This window comes from Vulpes vulpes, chromosome 11 (assembly GCF_048418805.1).
Source record: "Vulpes vulpes isolate BD-2025 chromosome 11, VulVul3, whole genome shotgun sequence".
NCBI lineage: Eukaryota > Metazoa > Chordata > Mammalia > Carnivora > Canidae > Vulpes > Vulpes vulpes.
Genome location: NC_132790.1, coordinates 102,523,379 through 102,542,239, shown reverse-complemented (window position 1 = coordinate 102,542,239; position 18,861 = coordinate 102,523,379). Strand labels below are relative to the sequence as shown.

At 44.8% G+C, this 18,861-nt stretch overlaps 1 protein-coding gene across 4 annotated transcripts in view; it reads right to left on the bottom strand.

The window, feature by feature from the left end:
* Window positions 1–3,497: 3,497 nt before the first annotated feature.
* MLF1 (myeloid leukemia factor 1) overlaps window positions 3,498–18,861 on the bottom strand; it is a 35,297-nt gene continuing 19,933 nt past the window's right edge. For 2 of the 4 annotated variants that reach the window (XM_072727259.1, XM_072727260.1), the window contains 5 exons: window positions 13,120–13,203; window positions 11,502–11,630; window positions 9,530–9,689; window positions 6,982–7,120; window positions 3,498–5,179 (listed from right to left, as the gene is read on the bottom strand). In XM_072727259.1, the coding sequence (XP_072583360.1) occupies window positions 5,074–5,179; window positions 6,982–7,120; window positions 9,530–9,689; window positions 11,502–11,630; window positions 13,120–13,203 (618 nt within the window). In that variant the 3' untranslated portion in view covers window positions 3,498–5,073. Of the gene's footprint in view, window positions 5,180–6,981; window positions 7,121–9,529; window positions 9,690–11,501; window positions 11,631–13,119; window positions 13,204–15,926; window positions 15,969–18,861 lie in introns of all 4 variants that reach the window. The other 2 variants (XM_072727258.1, XM_072727261.1) reach the window with 2 other exon arrangements.

Below are 18,861 nucleotides of genomic sequence, written 5' to 3'. Positions count from 1 at the left end.
GTCACCTGCGTCCTTTGGACACCTGGGGCACCTGGGACACCCAGTACACCTGGGTCCTTGGGTCACCTGGAATATATGGGACAGCTGGGTCACTTGGGACACCTGAGTTACCTGAGACACCTGGGTCCTTGGGTCACCTGGGATATCTGGGACACGGGTCACCTGGGCCATTTGGAACACCTGGGTCCCTGGGATATGTGGGTCACCTGGGACACCTGGGTCACCTGGAACCTGGGTCCCTGGGACATCTGGGATACCCGTGTCCCCTGAGACACCTGGGTCCCCTGGGTCCCCTGGGCCCGGGAGCTGACGCCGCCCCCCAGCCTGACCCCCCGCCCCCTGGGCACCTCACCCGACCCCTCCCCGAGGACCCGGACCCTCCGGCCCCAGCCTCGCTCCCCCGCGGTACCGGGCGGCTCCTTCCGCGTGTTCGCGCCCTCGGTGGGGTGTGACCGACTCTGCTCAAACAGCGCGGCCCGTCCACCTTCGGCCCTCCCGGGGCACCTGGGCCCCCCCCCCCCCCCCCGCGCGGGTGCCAGGAGGCCGCGGGGCCGCCGGGGCCTGTTGGGGCCGTAGCCCCCTGCCCGGGCCAGGTGCTCGGTGAGCGGCTGTTGAATGACGTAACAACAAATGCATAGAAATCCGAGCAAGTGACCAGGGACGTGAGGAAAGGAAGATCAAGGTCTCAGGGATGAATTTCAAATGTGCTTTTTGCAAATCATCCATTTTTCACAATAAAGGATTTGTAAAGTGATTTGAAGGATAAATCCATTAATGTTGAATATACCCAGTAAGCTTTTTGGTTTGTGGACTTTCCAAAAATTATCTTTTTAAATCTTTATGTGTATATGTTTAAAATATATAAATACATAATTATGCAAATGATAATGGGATTAAGTTTCCTTGGGTTTTAAGATACAATTAGGTTAAAAAGAGCGTATCTACTACTAAAATCTCCACTTTAACAAACTAATAGTTGTCTTAAGTAAAAATTCATGCTCATTATCTAGTGTGTGTATATTCATATTTTTCTGTAATTACTATATTAAATATGTTCCTATCTTTATTAACCATTCTTAACCAAAGTAATCAACATTTTTTTACTCCAAAGAGAAAATTGGGGGACGCCTGGGTGGCTCAGCGGTTGAGCGTCGGCCTTCAGCTCAGGCTGTGACCCTGGGTCCTGAGATCGAGTCCTGCACCAGGCTCCATGCAGGGAGCCTGCTTCTCCCTCTGCGTGTGTCTCTGCCTCTCTGTGTGTTTCTCATGGATAAAAATCTTTAAAAAATAAAAAAAGAGAAAACTGGAAGACAGAAAACCGAGAACTATGTAGCTAGATGTTCATGAGGAGATATCATAGACGATCTGTTAAGGTTTTTGTTTTTCAAGAGACTGAGCTTGCTGGGGGCCCGGGGCAGAGGGAGAGGGAGAATCGCAAGCAGGTTCCAGGCCCAGCTCCGAGCCCCAGGCAGGCTCAACCTCACGGCCCGACATGACCTGAGCCAACCAGCTGAGCCACCCGGGCGCCCCACACCCCACACTTGAAAGTGTTTACAGACGAGTTAAGAAAACAGTCACGTATGGGTACACACCACGCGTGGGTGGCTCCGCGGTTGAGCAGAGCAAGGGTGGGCATGACCTCAGGGTCCTGGGATAACCCCGAGTGGGGTCTCTGCTCAGCTCAGTCGGTTGTCCCTCTCCCTCTGGTTCCTCCCGCTGCTCACGTGTCTGTCTCTCAAGTAAATAAAACCTTTAAAGATTTCAAGTGGGAGGAAAAGATAGAGAAGAACAGGAAGCGCAGTGACCTAGATGCTATGTGAAGAGCTTTGGGTTCGCGGGGCACCTGGCGCCCTCATCCAGACTCTTGATCTCGGGGTCGTGGGTTTGACCCCGCATTGGGCGTGGAGATTATTGGGAAAAAATAAAATCTTCAAGAAAACACTTCGAGTTTGAGGAAAGTGGCCCCCAATGAGGCAGCAGGGGGGAGACTCACGGCAGCGGCGGGACGAGGCCGGGGGCCCGGGCCTGGCGGAGCTTCGGGGCGGCCGCGGGGCACCGGTTCGGGCTTTGCCCTCTGACCTGGAGGCGCCGCAGGCCTGTGCGGTTCGCTGGTCACCTGCCCTGCTCGGGGCGGCAGGACGGTCACGGTGACCCCGCGACCCAGCCTGAGGGACCCGGCACCGGCTCGGTGGGCAAGGGCCCGAGCTCAGGGCCCGGGGGTCGAGGCCTGCGCTGGCCTCACAGGCCTGGAGCCCACCTGAGAAAATTCCCCCAAGCCCCGAGATGCGGACCTGCAAGCCCAGGACGCCTCTTACACGGACACGGCGGCCCCCGCCCGCCGGCTGCCGAGGCCCGGAGGCCTGTCCTGCTCCTAGGCCGTGGGCACGAGCGCAGAGAAGCTGCCGCCTGAGGCTCCGCCGAGGCAGGGGCCGCCCCGGGCTCTCACCGTCCCGCACCGCGTGGCTCCGACCTGAGGAGCGCGACCAGGGAACCGGCCACCAAGGCTCCCCCGGCGCGCTGCGGAGTGGCCAGGCCGGCGCTGCCCCAGCGAACAACAGAAGACGCGGGAAGGACACGGGGCCGGGACGTGGCGCTTAACGTCAGACTCAGCCGAAAACACCAAAGTCTGACCAGAAGCCCCAAGCCCCAAGAGGCCACAGGCACGACACGGGGACGAAGGCCTCATCCGAGTGCCAACGTGCGCGCCTCCGCCTAACCAGGGACACAGGGACTTGGGTCTCAGATATGCACATTGTTAGCACATTGAGGATCTTAAAGGGCGGCAGGCGAGGTCCAGGTCGCGCTTCAGTAGACTCCAGATTCTCCTATGGCCCCGTCAGCCCAAGGCCACCAAGGCCACCGTCTCGGCCCCCTCAGGCTGCTACAGGAAAAACACCGTAAAGGATGCAGCGGCTTGTAAGCAACAGAAATCTGTCACAAGGCACTGACCCCACTACGAGGGCCCCAGGGCCCCACCCTCATGACCTAATCACCTCCCGAGGACCATCTCCACCGTCGTATCATATGGTCACATTTAGGGACCATCCTGATTCCATGTATCCCTGCCCTTGCCTTGTGACAGTAAAGGGTAATGGGGTCATAAAGGTGCAGTGATGGAACCTGCCCGAGAGCCAGATACCAGGAAAATCTCTAACGTGGCAAGGAGTGTGAGCCTGCAACTTGCCCTTATTGTCAAAACCACATTCACCGAGTTGTTGACGATCCTTCCATTCCCAAGACATCCAGGGTTCCAGAAGCATCCACGGTTGTCCACAAGGAAAGCCATTCTCTGAACTACAGGCTACAGAGAAACTTCTTTCTTATATGGTTGACTCCAGCGGTATGGTAAAAATGATTTGAAAAGAAGTAATTTCAGCATCATGTGATCCTGAAGAATTGACGCTTAATCTCTATATGTCACATATTTTTATGAGTGACCCCTATGAAGCAGTGTGGCGTAAGAAGAAATCTACCAAAAAAAAAAAAAAAAAGAAATCTACCTTTCATTCAATTTTTATTTACTTTCTGTGGTAAATAAGTTGGGAGGAAAAATAGCTATAAATGCTCTGTTATATGATGCACAGAAGTTATATTATTTTAAATACGATTATTTATTAAGGCGTGTTTTCATATTTGAACATAATGATTCAAGTTATCATCTATGTAATGATTTAGGCAGAAGGAGAATAATTACAGTGTCTATTCTATTGGGATTTTGCTCTATCGAGTAAATTTATGCAAAAGTGTTATTTAGAATTTATGCCTTATGGCAACTTCCCAATATGTTATTAGTATACTAAAGTATGCATTAGAAGAAAATGTCAACATCTTTAATACATGCATTTTTCTTATAAAAATAGACGTGTATGCATCTTATTTCAGTAATTAATTACAGGCATGAAACACACTAATAAAATTAACAGCATAGAATATGGAAAGTTAGAAGAGTATAAGCACGATCACATAGTTCTATTTCCAAAGTGAAAAAAGCAAGATATTAGGATTACAGAGTGATAGTGGGTTTTCTGTTCTCTTTTCCCCTCCTGAAACAACGAAAACTTAAGGGTTAAAGATTTTGTATTCTCATAAACTTCAAACTTTTTCTAAAAACAGATTAATGTTTGAATTCTAGGATAAAAGAGCTAAAGCTGAATTTTTAAATGGTACAAAACAGAACTGAATTATTAAGTACCTTGCTCAAACATACATATCAGCTGTCTGAGAAATTTTGAGACAATCAATCATTCAGGTTTACAGAATACCAAATGCATTTTTCTAAATGTCACAGGAAGGCTGAGCAGAGTTTCTCCAAGGACACTCCCACTTTAGAATGTTAACTGTGAAGGCAGATTAAGCTGTTTGTGGGAAAGGAGAGCAGAAATATGCTACCTTAAGAAGCTAAAGAGAAAGGTCAACGTAACGTCTGATGAATGTTAAGAACGTAATACAGAACAGAGAGGGGAACACACTGCTTAAAGAAGTTATGAGAATAAAACTCATATATATCAGTGATTTAAAATCTTCCCTTGAAATTGAGATTTATTTATTTTAATGTAATTCATCAAAATAACTAGTTTCTAATAAAACAGTACCAGTGTAATTTTGTTTATTTTTTTTTTTTGAGATTTTAAAGCTCCGTGGCTACATAACACATAACATTTGATTTAAGTAATTTTACCTTTATTAACATCACTCTGATATTGTTAGTGAAAACTGAGACTATTTTTTAACATTTTACTTTCTTATAACTAATACATTAGATAAGGCTAGCTCTACATTCAATCTTGAGTATATAAAAGAATATATAGCCCATAGAGTAAGATGATTGGGAAAGCAAAATCAAATTAGCATCTTTTAAAGAAAATCTTTAGCAACTTACTTAAAGTGTTGAAAACCAAAGTTTTATTCCTAAAGTACAGACAGTATAAAGCAGGCTCTCTCCCGAGAACATTCAGGTATCAGAAGAAAGTGAAGTACAGTACTGACTCAACAAGAGATTGGTCTCATGGGTATAACCCAGCACCATTACTTTCTCTGTTAAAACAAGACTAAACAAATCAAATGCAAGGCTATTTATTTTTTGTTGATTTTCACAGGAGATCCTTTGACGTTGAGTTTGTCCACAGAAATATTTGATCTTCTTCCATATTCAATGGCTGGACTTTGGTGAGGTTTCTCCCTGGGAAATAGAAGACGAACATTAACACCATTTTTTAAAACGCCCTGTATTTGACAAATCAATACAAACATGATTTAAAGAAACACTGTAATTTATGGACAGTTTTACCTAAAACGTCCATAATAGCTTTGAAAACATATGGGAGACTATTTCATTAACATTTAAGAAAGCAGCAGTTACTTTCCTGGGCTAGATTTTACTGCTGAATCATGCCGCCCAACATGGTAGCCACTAGTCACATCATTTACATTTAAATTGACTAAAATAAATTTTATTTTATTTTATTTATTTATTTATTTATTTATTTATTTATTTATTTATTTATTTATTTTTATGATAGTCACACACAGAGAGAGAGAGAGAGAGAGAGAGAGAGAGGCAGAGACACAGGCAGAGGGAGAAGCAGGCTCCATGCACCGGGAGCCCGACGTGGGATTCGATCCCGGGGCTCCAGGATCGTGCCCTGGGCCAAAGGCAGGCACCAAACCGCTGTGCCACCCAGGGATCCCCGACTAAAATAAATTTTAAAATTCAGTTCCTCAGCTGCACCCGCCACGTTTCAAGTGTGGTTCAACGGCCACATGTGGCTGGTGGCTACCATATTAGACAGTAGGGATATGTGACATTTTTGTTATTACAGAAATTCACTCCAGAAATTTTCTACTGCAGAAAATGCCCCTGGTAGCAGGCCACGGATTCACAGATCACCTACAAAGAGCTCGCTTTCTCTAACAGGGACCTGATTCCATAGTCAAACTGAGCACTGTAAGGTTTTTCAAAATGAGATAAATAATGGTCTAAAAGTAATATGGAAGCTAATTTTCTTCAGAAAATATTAGGGCTCTAAATTCCTAAATGAGTATTTTAAAATAAAGTTCTGTGCACAGCGTCTGATCTACTCGATACCCACTGTCCACCGCTGGTTCTGTGAAGCCTTCCACCTTCTGCCCCCATCCTCCTCTCTCCTGTGGCCCAGAACAGATTTCTGTTTTAAGGGCTGTGAGGCCCCCCCCCGCCGCCCGTCTCTCAAGTGTAACTTTAAAAGGAATTAGGTATTGTTTTCCATTTTTCCCCCAAAGAACAAAATTAAATTCTAACTCTAGAATATACTAGAATATACACTAAATGAACAAAAATCTCTTTAATCTTTAAGGTGTGGTTTCAACACAGCTATTCCAAAGGTAATCCCAGTGGAGGCTAAAGTTCTTGAAAAATTCTTGCAAAATATCTAATATTATCGAATACCTCTCCCCCTCCTCTCTCTCTCTTTCTCCTAAATAAAATCTTTAAATAACAATAATAGTGTGTTTCTTCACTAGTATAGGTGCAGTTAATGCCACGTATTACGTAAGAACCTAAAACTGCATCTACCACTGACTTGTTAGGGAAGTTTTCTTAAGCCTTTCAAATGGAGCCCCTCTCCCCTTATCGTATCTCTAGATATCAGTGTCTTTGCCTGGCATGAAATGTAGGATTCCTCTACATCCAGGTTAAAATCTGTCTTACAAGAACAAGTACATTGTAGTATCTCATTTTTCCTTACGAGGATTTTAGCCCCTATCTTCTGAGGCATAATTTGCCAGTGGGTTACTAATCATATAAACTTAAAATATTAACGGTTTTTAGAGACAAACTCAAATTTCTGTGGAATGCTAAGATACGATGTGAAATTATTACATCCTTCACAAAAGATACTGTAGATACAAATAAGGGATGTCAGTCAAAACTTCCTGATACAGAGGTGAAATTACATAACTTTTCTTCTGATTCTTAAAAAACGCATTTTTAGAAATAACTTTTACCTTCTTTTAAGTTCTCGGCAACCTGAATTCTCATGACCAACACTTCGCATCCTAGGGTTTTCCACGTTGCGCCATTGTCCCACTGGTTTGTACTTCAAAATCTCATTTTGCCACTCATTATCAAAAGCATGAGCATCACCTGTATTAAATATCAAAATAAAGGGGCAAGTGTTAAGGTATTAACGGTCAGTAGCTGCTTTGACTCCCACATACTTCATTCTGGCCTTGTGCTTCCATCAGCCTAACCTCAAGAGAGAGGCAGGAGACTGCTCCAAATATAAAAGGTCTTTGATTCAGAGTAATATTTCCCTTTTTGTTTCTCTTTTATTCCTATTGATAATTTTGTTATTGATGAACTGGTTTTTCATGCCCCTGCCTGCATACCATATTACCCTACCCAATGAACCTCTGACCCAATTACAACGACCTACGGTCTTTCTTCCCGGGTCATCTCCTGGTGGTCATGCTTTTCCTCTGCACTTGGGCACGTCTGTAACTAGCACTGCCTATTAACCTCACCATTTTCCTACAGAACTTGGCCTAACCCCTAAGTTTCTGTTGTCAATATCCTAAGACAGGTTACTTACCTCAACTGCCAATTTATGTTGTTATGAGATAGGCCATCTAACTTGGATAAAATAACAATAGGTAAATGGTGATATTTGTTCTATCAGAAGGACTTTATAATAATAACGTGTTCCGGGGTGCCTGGGTGGCTCAGTTAGTTAAGCCTCTGTCTTCGGTTCAGGTCATGATCCTGGGACCCTGGGATTAAGCCCTGCATTGGGCTCCCGCTGCTTCTCCCTCTCCCGCTGCTCCAGCACAGGCAGGCCAGTGCGCTCTCTTACTCTCTTTTCTCTCTCTCTCTTAAATAAAACTTTTAAATAATAACAATAATGTGTTTCATCACTAAATTTTTCTTCATGTTAATTATTGTGCGGTACTCTGTATATATTTATGACAAAACTACAAAGGTTAAAATTAAAGAAAGGTTAAGATGTAGCTTCCTTCTTAATATGTAAGAATAGTTTTCTCAAATTCAATCTTAAGAGAATTTCTTTTTCTAAAATATGATAATTTAAACCATTTCCATTTAAAGAATTTAAATTTAAAGTAACAAAACACTTATTCAAAATGCTTTTTGAGGGATCCCTGGGTGGCGCAGCGGTTTGGCGCCTGCCTTTGGCCCAGGGCGCGATCCTGGAGACCCGGGATCGAGTCCCACGTCGGGCTCCCGGTGCATGGAGCCTGCTTCTCCCTCTGCCTGTGTGTCTGCCTCTCTCTATCTCTCTGTGACTATCATAAATAAATAAAAATTAAAAAAAATATTTAAAAAAAACAACAAAAAAAAAAACAAAATGCTTTTTGAAAGTGGGAGGTGAATATAACCCAAAAATTACAATAAGAAGAGTTAGGACACTGGAAAGACTTAAGTGCAGTTGAATTGAAGAATGAATATAAAATCTAGAAAATGGAAATATGTACTTGATATATACATGATATATTATCTAACAATACAAGAAATTAAAATCTTATCTATACAAAACGTTAAGTGCCCAACAATACAGAATTGTTATTATTATTTTTTAAATATTTTATTTATTTATTCATGATAGACATAGAGAGAGAGAGAGAAGCAGAGACACAGGCAGAGAGAGAAGCAGGCTCCATGCCGGGAACCCGACACGGGACTCGATCCCGGGACCCCAGGATCACGCCCTGGGCCAAAGGCAGGCGCTGAACCGCTGAGCCACCCAGGGATCCCAGAATTATTTTTTAAATTATGGCCCATTCATGACAGAACTTTTAAGTAACCATTTAGAATATTTTTGAACAATAACATCACAGGTGTCTGTTATCATAATCATGGTGGTGAATTAAAATAAGCACAATATAAACTAGACAGTAAAATACTAATTTAAAAAAAGTATATGTGTTTCTTTTTTTTTTTAATTTACCTCCGTCTCAGGTACCAGAGAGAGAGGCAGAGACATAGGCAGAGGGAGAAACAGGCTCCATGCACCGGGAGCCTGATGTGGGATTCGATCCCGGGTCTCCAGGATCGCGCCCTGGGCCAAAGGCAAGCGCCAAACCACTGCGCCACCCAGGAATCCCAGTATATGTGTTTCTATATATAAAACTATTGGGAAGAAATACACTAAACCATTAACTGTAATTCTTTTGGGTTGGGATTATGGATAATTTTTATTTTCTTCTTTATTCTTTTCTATACTTTTCAAATAGGCCTCAGAAATATTTAAGAGCTCATTTTGCCTACTGGCAGTCTTACTAAATGGTAATTCAAAAGATTCATTTTCCAAATATAAAACAAAAACTAAATAACATTCCCAAAAATCGCTATAGAAAACAAATCTACTAAGAAACAATGAAACCACAATTTTACTGCTTGGATAAGGTAGTCCCTACACATATTATTCATAAACTACCTCAAAATGATATAAAATGTTTCCACAAAAGACATTCATCAAGTACTACCAGTCCAGCTGCTATTTTAAGAGGAAGAATGTTATTTTCTGTGGCAACTTACATTCATTCATATTGATGAACTCTTGATTGACCTCTTCATCTCCAGTCTTGTTGTTCTTTGACTTTTTAATGACATGAGCTCGGTCGTGAAGATGATGACCAACAGACATTTTTTCTAGTCCACTATCCGAATCTCTCAATGCTTTCCTAGTTTCCTTTATCTGTAAAAACGAAGAAAATAAAAATTAGTTATTATTTGAATATACATAGAATGGATATAATTCTCAACCCCTCAGGACCTGTCCACATAGAGAGGTAAGACCATAAATCGACATCTCTAAAAACACTGGGTACTCAATTCTAGTACCAACTTGCAGCAAAATTGTGGTAATAGTTCTCTGATATTTTCAGAACTGCGTAAAATTAAAACGTCTAGGGCAAATAGAGCCAATACAATTTAAACTTTTTCTAAATTGAAATCAAGTAGTATAACAAATTAAGTTGTAATTTGTTATAGACGTAGTGCTTTCCACACTGTCCTTAACAGTGTCATAGTTGGGAGTACGTGCTAGCATCTACGAGTAAGGGCTACTTACTTGGGTTTGAAGCTCATAGCTCCTACATACGGACTCTGTAGGTCAGGAGGATATTCGTGACAGCCAGACTATTAATATTAGCATGGTTTGCTGTGGGATGTCTACAATTAGCTGTCTGCATTTAAGATACATGTCACTTATAGCAAGTTAGAATGAAAATGTCTGCACTATGGCAAGAGCATCAAGGAAAGGTATGTCTTTATATGAAAGAACTAAAAGATTAACTATTCACACCCATTAAACAGGCAAACTGAATTTTTTTTTCACTATAAGTACTAATGAGGAAGTGTAGAAATGGGAACTGTTATGCCAGACTTTGTGGGAGTAGTCAACTGTTTCAATCACTGTGTGATAGTAATTTAGTGATTTTTAGGTAAAGATGAAGACATCCGCCTCCTACAAACCAACAATACCATTCATTTGCACATGGAGACATGTATAAAGATAAGTAAGCGAAAAATTAGAAATACCTAAATATCAATCAGCAGAAACATCAATTAAACACATGTAGCATGAAACCATTTATATAAAGTTAGAAACCAATAAAATCATTCATTATATTGTTTATGAAGCATATAGGTAATAAACTTATTAAAAATACATGAGAATGATACGTACAGGAAAATGGTTCTCTTGTGGGGGGGGGCAGTAAAAGGGAAAAGGAAGTAGGGAGGGAAGAGTGCACTGGAAGCTTTAACTGCATCTAATATTATGCTTAAAAAAGAAAACAGAACAAGAGACAACCTAAAGCAAATAGAGAAAAATGTTATGATTTGACTAAACTGGGTAGAAGGAATGTATTTATTGTATTATTTTCCATATCCTTTCTGTACACTTCAAGTATTTCATGAGTTAAATAAATTCATTTACTTAAGATATAAATTAAAAATAAACGTTTATTTCCTGAGACAAAGACTTCTTTTTTTTTTTAAGATTTTATTTATTTAGTCATGACAGAGAGAAAGAGAAAGAGAGAGAGAGAGAGAGAGAGAGAGACAGAGGCAGAGACACAGGCAGAGGGAGAAGCAGGCTCCATGCAGGGAGCCCGACGCGGGACTCGATCCCGGGTCTCCAGGATCGCGCCCTGAGCTGAAGGCGGCGCTAAACTGCTGAGCCACCCGGGCTGCCCCAAAGACTTCTTTTAGTGTCTACTTACCTGGTCAACATGTAAAGGTAATAATAAGCATCAACAGACATTCACGTGAAAAAAAGGCATCTGAGGTTGGGGTGAGGGGAGAAAAAAATGGCTTTAACTAAGTAAATACAGTTATTAGCATCATTGTTTTTCACAGTATCACTTGTTCCGGTGACACGTGTCTTCCTCCCTCATCCCTACCCCCGGAGTCCCAGATCAAGCTTTAATGATTAAAATCTGACACGGGCGATCCATCATTCCACAAGTCCATAAAGCTCCAAGAATGCTCAGAAACTACTCACTCCGCCTGGAGCCCTACGGGTTTGCGTTGAGGCCTGGAAAACCTTCGGTGGTTCATCTCCTACTTTGGAGTAAGTCATGACTGAGGAAGAACTAAACGAATGTCCGTTTGGATCCATTGAAAGGTGACCCTGGGGGCAAATATAAATCGTAAGTCCAGAGAGTTCAGTCAAATATGCAGAACTGACGTCAGAGGAGTCAAGTAAGTAACTATAGTAACTAACGTTCTTCTAAGGTCTCCGCACTGTCGTGGGCTGTATCCAGTGGCACCAGGGAGGTCCTCACTTCCTCCGTCTCAGGTACCAAGCCTCACCCTTCTTGTGAGGGAAGCAACAAGAAGTGACTCACTCAGAGACCCTTAAGTCTCCGTGATCAAAGGCTGCGGCTTAGGGTTAAATCTAGATGCTGCGCCCTGAAGCCCCTGATGCTTTTAGAGTCAGCGGTTGACACGGGCCGCGGGTTTGCCAACACCAGCCAACGGGCCATACGCCAGCAAGTTCTACACCTGCTGTGGGGGCCAGATTGAGCTAGATTGCGAGAATCACTGATGATGCCCTAGATTTGGGCATTCTGAAATGATCCTTAAATTCTAAACTAGATGGCTGCAATCATAGGAGTCTTCTTCATATTAAATCAAGTTATTTTTTTGATGTTAATACTATGAGTAGAATAAGAGTATTAACACTAGCTTATAACCACTTGGACTGTACGGATCTAATCCCATGCCCAATCATTCCTGAAACTTCTGTTTTCAGGTTTTTTTTTTTTTAAATATTTTTTTTTATTATTATTTATTTATGATAGTCATACAGAGAGAGGGAGAGGCAGAGACACAGGCAGAGGGAGAAGCAGGCTCCACGCACTGGGAGCCCGACGTGGGATTCGATCCCGGGTCTCCAGGATCGCGCCCTGGGCCAAAGGCAGGCGCCAAACCGCTGCGCCACCCAGGGATCCCTTTTTTTTTTTTTTTTTTAAACAACAACACTAACAGTTAATTTCTTAGCTGTTATAAATCCTTTTTTAAAAATTTTTTTAAAAAGATTTATTTATTTATTTATGATAGAGAGAGAGAGAGAGACAGAGAGGTGCAGAGACACAGGTAGAGGGAGAAGCAGGCTCCATACTGGGAGCCCGACGTGGGATCGTGCCCTGGGCCAAAGGCAGGCACCAAACTGCTGAGCCACCAGGGATCCCTATAAATCCTTTTAAGTAGACAAGTTATAAATAATTAAAAAGTCTAAATTCATATAAAACGTTCATTCATATAATAGTGACCTTCCGCAGCAGAAATGTTTGAGGTATTTTTTCCTTAATTTTGAAAGTTAATTACTGTGATTTTTCAGACTTGTAGGTTGTGAAATCGGTTTGGTGGGTCGTGACCCAGGATTTTTAAAATATGAACTGAAATAGAAAATATAAGCGCACCCCGTGAGTAGCGTGGTCATTTTCTCACAAAACTCGTGTTTCAGGTTTATCTGCCCGGTACACCGGTGTCGCGTACTGGGCCGTACTGGAAGGTCTAGGTCTCAACCGCTGTGGACACGATTTTCAGAAGTTGAAAGCCGCCGTGAGTCGGGGGTGCGACAAGGAGAACAAGGGCCTCATGGCCCCGGTACTTACGAGGCTCCTCTGCAGCTCGTGCACGCTGTTCCGCATGTTCCCCATCACTTGCTCCATCGCCTGGAAGGGGCTGACGTCTGTGCGCTGCAGGGTATCGGGGTGTGTTAGTAACTGGGGGCACGACACAAAGGAAGCAAATCAACTTGCCCAAAACAGCTGAAAAAATCTTTCTCTGGATTCACGCGGGGGGGGGGGGGGAGGCTCATGCGGCCGCGGGCCAGGCGAGGGTGGTTCAGGGGCCGTAGCACAAAGCCATTCGTCAAAAGCGCGTGCAGCTCGGAAGCAGGGGCAGCCCCTCAGGCAGCCTGCACGGGTGAGGAGGCCGCTGCGGCGCCTGCGCCTGCACCTGCGCCTCCGCCTGCACCTGCGCCTGCACCTGTGCCTGCACCTGCACCTGCGCCTGCACCTGCACCTGTGCCTGCACCTGTGCCTCCGCCTGCACCTGCGCCTGTACCTGCGCCTGCACCTGCGCCTGCGCCTACGCCTGCACCTGTGCCTGCACCTGCGCCTCCGCCTGCACCTGCGCCTGCACCTACACCTGCGCCTGCACCTGCGCCTGCACCTGCACCTGCACCTGCGCCTGCGCACGTGCACGCAGGGGCCCAGAAACACACACGCACCAACACTTCTTCGAGCCCGACCTAGTCACTGCTTCAGTCCTGTGGCTGCTCCGGGCCGGCACAGCTCCAGCGCCCACGAGTCTTCTGGGGTCCCCTTCACCCCCGAGACAGCCCGCGCCCCCCGCCCCGTGCCCCTGCAGGCCGCCCCGGCCGAGCTTCAGGCGGCAGGAGGGCCCGGAGGTGGCGGCGGCCCCGGCTGGCTGTGGTGGGGCGGGAGCAGGACGGCCCCAGGGCCGCGAGGGCGGGCGCCCGGGACAGGAGCTGTGGGGCTGCGGGGCCGAGATCTGCTCTCGGTCAGGGAAGCCCCACGAGGCCTTAGAGCCGAGGCCCGGTGCCGGCGTGGCCACGGGGGAAACGGGGTACAGGACACGCAGCCCAGCCCGGCCCAGCCCGGCCCGCCCTCCCCGCCGGGGTCTCTCAGGGGTAAATCCTGGGTCTTTATTTTGTTAAAAAGATTTCATTCATTTATCCATGAGAGACAGAGAGAGAGGCGGAGACCCAGGCAGAGGGAGCAGCAGGCTCCACGCAGGGAGGCCCAGGCGGGACTCGATCCCGGGACCCCGGGGTCACGCCCTGGCGGGAGGCAGCACTAACCGCTGGGCCCCGGGCTGCCCGTGCCGCCGGATCCTAGGTCTTTAACGAGGAAAGGCCCCCCCACCTGTGCCGGCCCTCGGCCGCCTCCTGCCCTCGGGGCACGTCCCCTGCTGGTCTGGAGCCCCCGGCTCAGGCCGCCCCACAGAAGGTCCCGGGAGGCACCTCCCCAGGCCCAGCAGCACCCACCGGCTCAACCGACACATCCTGTCCCCGAGCCCAGCCCCGCGCTCTGCTTCCCCAGGCGCTTGCACCCCACGGGGCAGGGGCGCCTCCGACCCCAACAGCCCAACCGAGCCGGCCCTTCCCGCGGCGCCCGCCCGCCCGCCCGCCGCTCCTGAGCCCAGGGGCCTCCCACCTGATGCCTCCTGCCAAAGAAACGGGCGTGTACTTACTTTCCTTTTCCCTTTTACTCTCCCTTCAACCCAGGAAGCCCCCAAGGTTCACCCATTTACCTCTTGAACTTTCAAAGAAGACACCACAGCCCCTGCCCAAGCGGAACCCAAGCGGAACCTAATAGTCCCCAGAACCCTTCAGCGGCCTCCTGGCCTCCCTGCCTCCACCCCGCCGCCACCGCAGCCCCTTCCAACCTCTCCTTCCCCGCAGGCACAATAATCCTTCAAAAATGAGAACCGGATTCCATCACCACTTTGGCGAAAATTCATCAGTGCTTCCCCGTTCCTAAGATGATGGCCAGGGACCTTGCCAGGACCGGAACAGTCCCGGTTACCCTCCTGCCCTTACTCCCCAGCTCACGCTCCGGGCAAAGTGATCCTAAGCTCTCTGAGCTCCCTAGCAGCCAGGTCTTGGCATATGCTGTTCCCTCTGTGCTGAACATTCTTCTCTGCTCCCTGCTTCTCCGGCCTCACTCCCCTTAACCCATGAGGTTCCAGAAATCTCCTCCCATTAACCTCCATGCCACCTCCCCAAGAGGTCTGGGTAACAGGCTTCTTCTGTCAGCGCTCCCGTAGCATGCTCGACTTCGGGTCATTTTACTGGAAACTCTGCTGTAACTGCTTGTTTAATCTGTCACTTGTCTCACTGAGAACGTGGTCAGGAAGGACACACGTGCTGTGTCAGGCTTCCGGCAGACAAATGACCAAAGTCTAACACAACCTGAAGAGACTTGTTCGCAGGAGCAGAGGTGCGTCCGCAGGGAACGTTCCAAAGTCACGCTGCTGAGCTTCTCCTCGATTGCTTTTAAGTGTGTCGGGAACCAGCGTCACAGAAACAAAGGAAGAGGAGCAAGAAACGTCGGGGACAGAGTGGCCGCAGGTGGGCGCCACGAGCCGACTCCCCGAGGAGTCCCAGCAGAGAGCAGACAACCTGGGCTCCTCTAGCTACAGTGAACACTCGTCTATTAGAATGTATTTCTTGTCTTTTCTGAAGACTGATTTTACATATGCTGGTATGACTTAATTCAGAAAAAACACGAACACTCCAACATTAATACAGGAAACAGGTTTCAGCACAAATTCTAAAAAGCCATTTTGAAAATAAGTGAAACTGCATGCCAATCTACTTTGCCTGAGTTAGTGAAAAATAAATATTTGTCACAAAACACTGCTAAAATGGTTTGTGTCTCATGATACGAACCATACCACCAAAACTGCCAAAAGGTACAAGAGAATTCATTGCCTACAAAAAAAAATCCAATTAATTTTGGTTATGCTATTTATTATTTTTTAAAAGATTTCTTTATTTATTTATGAGAGAGAGAGAGAGAGAGAGAGGCAGAGACCCAGGCAGAGGGAGAATCAGGCTCCATGCAGGGAGCCCAATGGGGGACTCGATCCCGGGACCCGGGGAGTCGCAACCTGAGGCCAAAGGCAGATGCTCAACCACTGAGCCACCCAGGCACCCTATGCTATTTATTATATAATAATCCCTGAAAAAGAAAGAAATGTACTACATAATCACATTGTTTAGAGCTGACAAAATCTTAGAACCATTTAATAAAAAAACCCTCAACATTTATTTTCAAAACTACCCACTTATTGCTCATCATAAAGCCTGGCAGGAGCCTGGTAGGCAAATAGGGAGACTACGAACCACTTTCAAATATGACAACTGTAGTATTGGCCAAAGACAGTTGTAAGAAGAAGCCTTTGCTATAGATTAAGACAACATTTTGGAAAGTAAATACAAATTCACACCAAAGTTAATTAGAACACACAGTACAATGATTAAGAGCTCATCTTTCCTTTGCTCAACTATTCCATAATTTTAAATGATAAATTAATCCTGCTTATAAACAACTAAAAGTAAGCAATCATCTCCATTAATAACATTTCAAAAGTATAGATATTGGGAAAAAATTAATGAATATCTCCCAAGAACTAATACATGGAATAAAAAAATATAAGACTTCAGAAAGGATCACACACAGATTTAAAAATATGTAGGGTCTCTGATAGGCAAAAGAATGTTAAGTATATTAGATGGAATTATCTAATAGTTCACAAATTGTATTCCTCAGTAAAAATAAAATCTTAGGCAGACATATATACAAAACAAAAACTTTTATTACTTGGAAGTTTCAAATATTAAAAATGAAATTTGAAATTTGGGGGAAATGGTATATATAAAGTTTTAGATCATTCAGTGATAGGTAATTTTCTCCTTGTGTATGTTGAAAGCTGTGTATTTTTATTAAATTTTATAATAAATTATATCAGATGATATATATTTATACTATAGATGTAGAACAGTAATCACCAACATGTTTTAGATACACCAATACTATTTCTCTATTTATTTTCACTCAAAAGAAAAACATTTTATATTGACTCTGGTGCTATCATTCAACCCAAATAAAAAAAAATTTTTTTTTTTAAATTTTTATTTATTTATGATAGTCACAGAGAGAGAGAGAGAGAGGCAGAGACACAGGCAGAGGGAGAAACAGGCTCCATGCACCGGGAGCCTGACGTGGGATTCGATCCTGGGTCTCCAGGATCGCGCCCTGGGTCAAAGGCAGGCGCCAAACCGCTGCGCCACCCAGGGATCCCATTCAACCCAAATATTAGATGGTCACATGTCATACCTTGAATTATAAACTGCTTAATTAAATATATTTACAGATTAAATTATCTAGTTTTTGGGACGCCTGGGTGGCTGAGTGGGTTGAACAGCCGACTCCTGATTTCAGCTGGGGTCATGACCCCAGGGTCATGGGATCAAGCCCCAGGTCAGACTCCCACTCAGTGTGGAGCCTGCTTGTCCCTCTCCCTCTGCCCCTCCCTCTGCTCCTCCCCGCTGCTCGTGCTCTATCTCTAAATGAATAAGTAAAATCTAAACATTAAAAAAACCTAACTATCTAGTTTTAAACAAAATTAATCCCCCCTCCCAAATGGACACCTGGCTTAAAAATATCCCCGTAAAGAAATCATGAACTGAAGCAAATGCCAATACCGTAAACAAGAACATTGGATGGCTGATGCTTCCCCTACTTTTGTAGGAGTCTCTGTTCTCCTTCATAAAGTGGCTGATAAAGATGACAAATGTCGGAGGGCCTGGGTGGCTCAGGTGGTTAAGCATCCAAATCTTGATTTCTGCTCAGGTCATGATCTCAGGGTTGTGAGACTGAGCATAGTATCAGGCTGCAAGCTGGGCATGGAGCCTGCTTAAGACTCTCTCTCCCTCTGTCCCATCCCCATTAAAAAAAAAAGACAAATGTCAACAAATGGGCCAAAAATAAATTTACAAGTTATCAAGAAGTCTATCTGAGATAGAGATTTTCATCCACTATGCTTAAAAGCTACATCATAATGGCTCACTGCTTAATCAAAACACTCATTTAAAAACTTCTTGTTTAGGGCACCTAGGTGGCTCAGTTGGTTAAGGATCCGACTTTTCATTTTGGCCTCTTTATTTCCACTCAGGTCATAATCTTAGGGTCCTGGGATCCAGTCCCAAGCTCAGCACTGGGATCCACACCAAGTCTGCTTGGGATTTTCTCTCTCTTTCCCTCTGCCTCTCCCTGACTCATGCTCTCTCTTGCTCTAAAATAAATAAAATCTTAAAAAAAAACAAAACACAAAACCTTACAGCTTCACTAGAGAAAGAAGCTTTCTATGAACTTTTATTAAATTTTAAATAGAGTAGGACCGCTAGCATGCTCAAAAAAGTCTATATGGTCTATAAATGAGCTACTTGTAGATTATAGTTATATACAACTGACGAATCGCCAAACCCTACCTCTGAAATAATATGCTATATGTTAATTAATTATATTTAAATAAAATTAAAATTTTAAAAAGCAAAAAAAAAAATCTTAGAATGCTATCACCATTGCACTTTTTTCTTGTTCAAACTGTAATGAAAACCCTCTGTCAGACAAGAGTACTGAGTACTGTCCTAGGGCACTAATGATTTTTAAAATAGGGGCGCCTGGGTGGCTCAGCAGTTGGCGTCTGCCTTCAGCTCAGGACGTGACCCCGGGGTCTAGAGATCGAGTCCCGTGTCGGGCTCCCTGCATGGAGCCTGCTTCTCCCTCTGCCTGTGTCTCTGCCTCTCTCTCTCTGTCTCT